This window comes from Mus caroli, chromosome 17 (genome assembly GCF_900094665.2).
Source record: "Mus caroli chromosome 17, CAROLI_EIJ_v1.1, whole genome shotgun sequence".
In the NCBI taxonomy this organism is placed as follows: Eukaryota; Metazoa; Chordata; class Mammalia; order Rodentia; family Muridae; genus Mus; species Mus caroli.
Window position 1 is genome coordinate 40,029,027 of NC_034586.1, and position 7,958 is coordinate 40,036,984.

The window sequence follows — 7,958 nt, forward strand, 5'->3', positions numbered from 1 at the left end:
CTGTGTCTGTGTCTGTGTCTGTGCCTGTGCCTGTGCCTGTGCCTGTGCCTGTGTCTGTGTCTGTGTCTGTGTCTGTGTCTGTGCCTGTGCCTGTGTCTGTGTCTGTGTCTGTGTCTGTGTCTGTGTCTGTGTCTGTGTTTGTGTCTCTGTGTCAGTGTCTATGTCTGTGTCTATGTCTGTATCTCCCTCTCCCTCTCTCTCTCCCTCTCCCTTCCCACCTCTCTCTCTCTCCCTGCCTACCCCCCCCCTCTCACACACACACTGTATTTAACCTAAGAACCAGGGGAGCCACTGTTGACTTAAGTTTCTGTTTTATGAAGGGTGAGATTGAGTCTAGTTACCTGCACTCCAGACCTTAATGACTTTAAGACAATTTCCTCTGTCGCTCATGCCTGTAACCCTAGCATCCAGGAGACAGAGCCAAGAGGATTGCTTTGTATTTGAGGCCAGATTGGGCTACATAATGAGTTTTAGGACAGTCTAGGCTATAGTTTGAGTCTGCAAAGGAGAATGGAGAAGAATAGAAGAAAGAGGAGGAGGAAGAGGAGGAGGAGAGGAGGGGGCAAGGGGGAGGGAAAGGGAAGAGGAGGAGGAGGAGGAGGTGGTGGTGGAGTTGGCGAAGGAGTTTCTCTTCAACGACTACTCTAGCCATCTTGAAGCTCTAGGTTTTAGATCTGAGGAAAGAAAAGATTGAGGGAGGAGCCAGTAATAATTCAGTTTAACTGGGCATACCTGGTTCACCTCCCCAGGACCACAGCAATTCATGTTATGCCAATCATATACCTATTAAGCACCATTTTCATGTCCAGTTCCAGGATAAAGCCTCCAGGACACCACAAAGCATTTGTCATGCTGTGTATGAATTATCAGGCTGGTAGGGAAGGGAGGTTGTAATATAAGGAAGAAAAGAGGCAATTTCTTTAACAAATGCCAATGAAAGCCCACATTTAGGAAAAAGGCCTATTTCTGAGCCATCTACAAGAAATAGAAAAAAAAGACTCAGTCAGGCTTCCCACAGTATTGTTGAGACAGTATAGCCAGATGGAGAAAGTGGGGATGGAAAACAGAGGTGGAAAGAATTTTCCACTTGGAGACCAGAGGAGGGCTTCCAGAGCAGCTAACGATTAGGCCCTTTGAGACACCAACTCTGTACAGACAAGCACTAGCCCTGAGCTAGTCAACACAGTGCTTATAAGGAGTTAGCAAACTGCTTTAAAGTTGTGCTGTGGCTGGGGAGATGTCTGAGTTAATGAAGTGCTTGGTGCAAGCATGAAGACACGGGCAAACATAGACTCGGGATCCCTGGACTCTCTGGTCTGCTAATATACCCGGATTGCTGAGCTCCAGGCTCAGTTAGCGATCCTCTCTCAAAAAATAGGTACAGACTAGTTGAGACAGACACCAGACATCCCATTTCCATGTACACACACATACACATGCTCACTAGAATGTTCTCATAATTGTTAGAAATTCATCAGTGAAAATTCCAATTTTCTTTCTTTCCTTTATGATGTTAAATGAATATATTTCATGAAAATAAATGGAAATACTTACCATGGATTCAGAATTGTACTTTTATAACTTCATGCTGCTGACAAAATCAAGTTAGACATTTATTTTCTCTAAAGACTTTTTCTCTTCTGTTTCCCATAGAAGTTTGGGGCACTTTTGAAATCGATGAAAATTTTCCTGAAGACCTTTGGAATTCATCATCTGATGTATATGCCCACTACACAGCTGGAATTGAAAATCAAGTAAGCATTATTTATTATGTAAGGATTTTCTTTCTAACCCTAAGTTCCAATGCTTTTCAATTTAGAACACTCATTTAATACACATCTTATATGTGTTCATATTTGTATAGACATGTGGGTGTTGTGTGCACATATAGGGGATAGAGAAAAACAGACTCAAATGTTGTCTTTTCTCCACAACCCCTGCGTTTTTCCCTTCTAGACAGGACTTTCTTTGGCCTGGGGATCACCAAGTCATCTGGGCTGACTGGCTAGTGAGTCTGTATAATCTGCCTGCCTCGGCCTCCTGAGTGCTGAGATTATAACCATGCTCCATCACATCTGACATGGGTCCTGGGACTCAAACTCAGGTCTTCATGCAAGACAAGTGCTTTACTGACTGAACTGTCACCTTAGCTCCTTAATAACATTTTTTACAGATTTATTTCATTTTAAAGTGTGTGTGTGCACACGCGCGCGCGCGAGTATACATTCTAGGCATGCATGTATGCACATGCCCACAGAGCCCAGAAATGGCCCTGATGTTAGACTTATGGGCGGCTGTGAATTACTCAACATGGATGCTGGGAACAGGGAGTTCAAGTTCTCAGCATGCTCCTAACCGCTGAGCCAACTCTTTGGTCCCTTAGTGCATATTTCATTACTTATTTTGGATGAGTTCCATTCTACCCACAGTTGACGATCCATGAGTATTTTCCTAAGACTTTATCAGTTGAGCTCCCAATTGCCTTGTGTCTGATTTTGTGTACTTATTTAATATTGTACTAAGGATTCTTGACAATTTTGTGGTTTTTAATCACAGATAGCAAATTACTATGACCCAAGCTCAATTGTCATCATTTAAATCTGTTCCACAAAGAATTGTCTCTTAGAAGCTGAACAGTTACTGAACAAAATGTTACCTCACAGCAAAGTCAATAAGAACTGGACCAGTCAATCTGAAGACCCGGTATATTCTCTTCACTGCAGTCATGTAAGAACAGACCAGTCAGTGTGCCTATGTTGAGGACCCGAACATAGACCTGGGCACATTTATTATATTATTTAGTACCCTATTCCCTACTATTCTAAGATGTTGGATATCCCATCATTACCAAACTGTCCCTCCTCTCTGTTCATGTGTGAAGGCCAGAGGTAGATCGCAAGTGCCTTCCTGTTAAAAGGTGTCTACAAATTATCATTGTGTTAGTATTTTGAGACAAGATCTCCCAATTTGAGACACTGGTCTCACCAATTGACTAGAAATGGTTGACCAGCAAGCTCCGGGATGTGCCTGTCTCTACTTCCCAGGGCTATGGCTACAGATGCATGTGGCCTTATATATTCCACTTATATGAGTGTTAGGAACCTGAACTGAACTCCTCACGGCTGTGGCAATGACTTTGCTAATGGAGCCACTTCACCAGGCTCTGATAGCTCACTTTTTCCTAGCATCATCAAAAATAAATTGTGTGTGTGTGTGTGTGTGTGTGTGTGTGTGTATTCTCAGTTGCTACTTGACTGTATTTGTTATGACATATAACTTCTTCCCATGGCCTCTTCTTCTTTTGCTCATCTGTTACTGCTTTATTTATTTATTGTTTGCATCTGTATTTTGCTCCAATGTCCTTTTGATGTGTGTCCTTTTGTGAGGACAAAGATTGAATCATTGTCTTTTGTTTTCTTTCTAAGCTTAAAGAAGCGTACAGAAGAGTCCATGGTTTTGAGTCAGTTCGGGTCACCCAATTTCGGTAAGTCCCATCTGGTCTCAGAAGGGCTGCTCTAGAATTCTTCACTGGTCCTGAGAATGCCCAGTGATATTCGTGCTGCCTTTGACAGAACTGAAAAGCCAGTGCTAGGCAGATCGTTTAGTCAGTGTCTACCTTGCAAGCATGAGGTCTGGAGTCTGACCCCAGGTCCCCATAACAGTGCTTGGCATGGTAGTGCACACATTTATTCCCAGTGACAAGGCAGTAGAGACAGGGGATCCCTGGGGTCTACTGGCCAGCAAGACTCACCTAATTAATGAGATCCAGGCCAGTGAGAGATCCTGTCTCAAAAGAGATAGCTGGTATTCCTAATGGCAATCTGAGGTTGTTCTCTGACCTCTACCTGCAAGTACCCACATGCATGTGAACACACATATACATTTATACATAGAAGAACATACATACATACACACACACACACACACACACACACACATTTAAAAGAATTGTAAATACATGGGCATAAGGTGGCAGGACCTTGAGAGGAAGGCGGACATCACAGAGTTCAGGTTCAAGAAAGGGTGAGAGGTGGCATTAGAGTGTGGGTGTTAAGAGGTGGGCATTTCCTGCCACAGCGGACAGACGTGGTGTTGTATTATTTGGAGTCAGGATGGAAACCTTGTATACATTATCCTTCTGGGCAGGCAGGTATCAAGTATAGGCTGTGGTTTAAAACTCAGAGGTCATTGTCTACAGCAAATAAAGGGATATTTAGTAAATTAGCCTTTTGTTTATGATTTGATTCAAAGTTATTTGGAGTTGAACATGCATGCCTCCACTCCAGCTACTTGTGGGCTACTTGCTGGAGGAAGTAGTTCAGAGTTCAAGGGATGTGACTCATTATTTTTTTTTTCCCATGGTTCACTTCAAACCAGTCATGGGGAGTTTTCAACAACACTTGCTATAAACATATTCCTATTCCATAAAGTCATGTAGAAAGTCCCACAGGAATTATTTTCTTTAAAATCCAACCCAGAGACCACTGCTTCCATCTTATAGTGAACCTGTATCATGGATTATTTTCTTTTCTGTGCCTTTTCTGTCAGTGAACTCTGAGATGAACCTGAGATCCAATCCCAGTGACTATTCCATTCAAAAGCTGAGGTGTGATGATGTACGCTTGGCATCCTACTGCTTAGGGTGTGGAGGCAGGAGGATTGCTATTATTTCATGACTGGCTGAGAGTGCAAAGTGAATACAAGGGTAGCCTGGGTTACCCAGGGAGACCTTGTCTCAAAACAAAATAAATGATCGGTAGGAAAATAGTAGAGAAGCAGTATGGGGCAGGGGGGGCAGGACATTAAGGCAAGAGCACTAAGAGTTTGCACTTAGCTTCCAAAGTTCTCATTCTCCCAATCTTGCTTCTCTTTGTGTCTCGATTCCTCTTGTTTAAATTGAAAGTAGATGCTTTTCTCATACAATATATCCTGATTATCTTTTCCCCTCCCTCTACTCTCCCCACTTCAATGTGAGCAGCTGCAGGGCTGGAGGCCGCAGGGCTCAGCCATAAAGGCCTTAAAGATACATATAAATAGAATGTCGGTTTGTTTGTTTGTTTGATTACATGGCTCGGTTTCTATCACTCAGTGTGAAATACTCAAAGTACATTCTATTTTTCTCAGTCCTATGTTTTCAGTGCCCAGTAGTATTCCACTATGTAAATGCACTAACTAACCTTGCTTCCATTCTGTGAAGTTCTTAACTCATTTCTTTCTTGTACATCCCAGATCTGCTTCCCTAGCAACCCTGCTACATATAACCTCTGTGTTTCCACGTAAATGGTTATCCAGGTAGTTCAAGCCAAACCGCCTCTTTCTTAGCTCATCTTCCTGTTTTCTTTATTGCCATCTTTCCACTTGTGGGCTTCCCCTGCATTACTTCCCACCGTCCTCTCTCCCCTACTGGACCAGTCACTCTGGCCTTTAAGTTTGTCAAACTCACTGCCTGACCCGGAACTTTTGCAGATGCATGCATGCTATCCCATAAGTCCCTCATCACCACTCCTTTTCTTGTCGTCTATGCTGGCTAGTTTTACATCAACTTGACACAAGCTAGAGACCTAGTTAGGAAGAGGGACTTTTAGTTGAGGAAATGTCTCCCTAAGATTTGCTTGTGCACAAGCCTGGAGTGTATTTTCTTAATTACTGATGGATGTGTACCATTGTGGGTGGTGCCATCCCCCTGGGCAGGTGGCCCTAGGTGTTATAAGGAAGCAGGCGAACAAGCCAGTTAGCTCCATTCTTCCATGGTTTCTGGCTTTAGTTCCTACTTCCAGGTTCCTGTCCTGTTTGAGTTCCTGCCCTGATAAATTATATAGTTCCCTCTATAATAGACTGCTACCCTGAAGGGTAAGCAAAAGAAAACTTTTTCCCAAGTTTCTTTTAGTCGTGGTGTTTTATCACAGCAATGTTAACTCTAACTAAGACGTCATTATAAGGACCTGTTTCAAAAACCAGGGATGTATGTCATGGGGAAGCCCTTCTCCATGCAGCCATAAATAGTGTGAGACCTTTACTTCCTCTTTCTATGCTTGTCACTGTCTGCCTGTCTCTCATGACATTTAACATTTAGAACTGTGTGTGGATATATGTATGCATACGGGGATGCATGTGCATACAAATGAATGTGTACATATGCATGCATGCATGTGCGCATGGATGTGTGTATGTATTTATGTGCGAATATAAGTGTGTGTGTGCACACACATGCATTATGTGTGTGTATTGCACATATTTCTCTGCTTCATTAAGGTACACAGCAGATCTGCTTGCTTCTTTCCTGTGGACTCCATGCCATGCATTTCCAGATTTGCCCTAAGAGACTAAATGAGGGTTCAGTGAATCTCTTTCTTCCCACATCCTTATTGCAGGAAGGGAAGCATCGTTGTTGGCTACGAAGTGACCGGCTCCACTAGCCCTGCTGAACTCCTCTCTGCCATTGAACAGGAGGCTGAAAAGGCACAGGTGGCCCTGAGGAGGCAGTTTCCAGTCAAATATGGCTCTTTTCGAGTATTCGGGAAAGGTAATGCTGTGGGCTCCCATCTTTGCTTCAGTCTCATTTGTCTCAGTGTCCTCGGAAATTAGAGTTCTAAGAGACCTGTTCTAACGCCTACTTTTTCTGGAAACTGGCCATTGTCCTCTCACCACCAGACAGACTCAATCTGATTCTAAGACTATTATTACTTGGAGATCTGAGAATCTCAGATAAACATCTGGAAGTGTTGACTTCACTACAGCCTGTGATGGAAGTGACTTGGCTGTGCTTTGCTTTTGTGTGTGTGTGTGTGTTTGGCTCAAGGATGATGTTGGGTGTCTTCTACAGTTGCTTTCCACCTTAGAGATAAGGCAGGGTCTCCTACTGAACCTGGAACTCATCTTCTCCAGTAAATTTGGCTAGCCAGCTTGATTTGAAAATTTCCCATGTCTATCTCCTGAGTGCTGGTGGGATTTCGGGTGGGCTACTGTGTCCACTTAGCATTCACACGGGTTCTGAGGATCTGAGCTCTGATACCTATGCTTGCATGGCAGGTGTTTAACCCGCAGAGTTGTCTCTTGCCTTCTAGTATTTTTGTAAGTGGTTGCATTGGGCTTTTGTTCACTTAAAACCAACCAGCTGATAGTCCCTTAAGAACAGAGTTGCTGGCATTGGTCAGATCCCTGGAAGGAGAAATCATCTTGGGTAGGAGGCATCAGGAAGAAGGGGGTCTGAGGATGCTCTTGGCTATCAACAGTGTGCCTGTGCTTCCAAATTTTGCCTGGGTTTTAAATCTGGAAATATAACTTCTGAAGCATTTAAACACTGCACTTTTTGGTAGAGTGCTGGAATGTTCAAGAGTCATTTTCCCCCTGTATCTGTTATTTTTTTCAGCTTCGTGTAACAGCATCTCCTTTGGATTCGGGTCTGAGAATGATGAATATACTCTACCCTGCAGCAGTGGCTTCACAGGAAGCATGACGGTCAGGTGCCAGTCCTCTGGGTGGCAGATCACCAGGGAGTCCTGTGTGCTCTCTCAGCTGGAAGAACTGAAGAAGGTGACACTTTTTTTTTTTTTGGTAGGGAGTTTGAATTTCACAGTGAGCATCTCCTAGAGATTCTGGCTAGGTAGAGGGCCAAAGGTGACTATTGATATCTTTGAACAGAATGCAAAAGTATGAAGACTCAGTTGGGTTTGGGTTAAGCAGGGATTGTAAGCATGACTGACAGAGTCAGATAATGTCTAATGACTTTATCTTACTAAAGATAAAAAAATACATATGTGTGTGTGTCTGTATATGTATGCATATACAGACACACAGACACACATTCAGGAAACCAAAAAACAAGCAGCTAGCGGTCCTTCTAGTAACCGTAATATTGATCTACAAACAGTCACTTGATTATGGTTTTGTACAAAAAAGAAAGAAAAACTTAAAGAAAGAGAGAGAGAGAGAAGGAGGAGGAGGAGGAGGAGGAGGAG

At 43.3% G+C, this 7,958-nt stretch overlaps 1 protein-coding gene across 1 annotated transcript in view; it reads left to right on the forward strand.

Annotated features, from left to right (window-relative positions):
* Positions 1 to 7,958, forward strand: part of Adgrf1 (adhesion G protein-coupled receptor F1) — a 50,785-nt gene that overhangs the window by 24,871 nt on the left and 17,956 nt on the right. The window contains exons 7-10 of the mRNA XM_021185783.2: positions 1,654 to 1,754; positions 3,426 to 3,484; positions 6,372 to 6,523; positions 7,370 to 7,533. Of these exons, the coding sequence (XP_021041442.1) occupies positions 1,654 to 1,754; positions 3,426 to 3,484; positions 6,372 to 6,523; positions 7,370 to 7,533 (476 nt within the window). The remainder of the gene's footprint in view (positions 1 to 1,653; positions 1,755 to 3,425; positions 3,485 to 6,371; positions 6,524 to 7,369; positions 7,534 to 7,958) is intronic.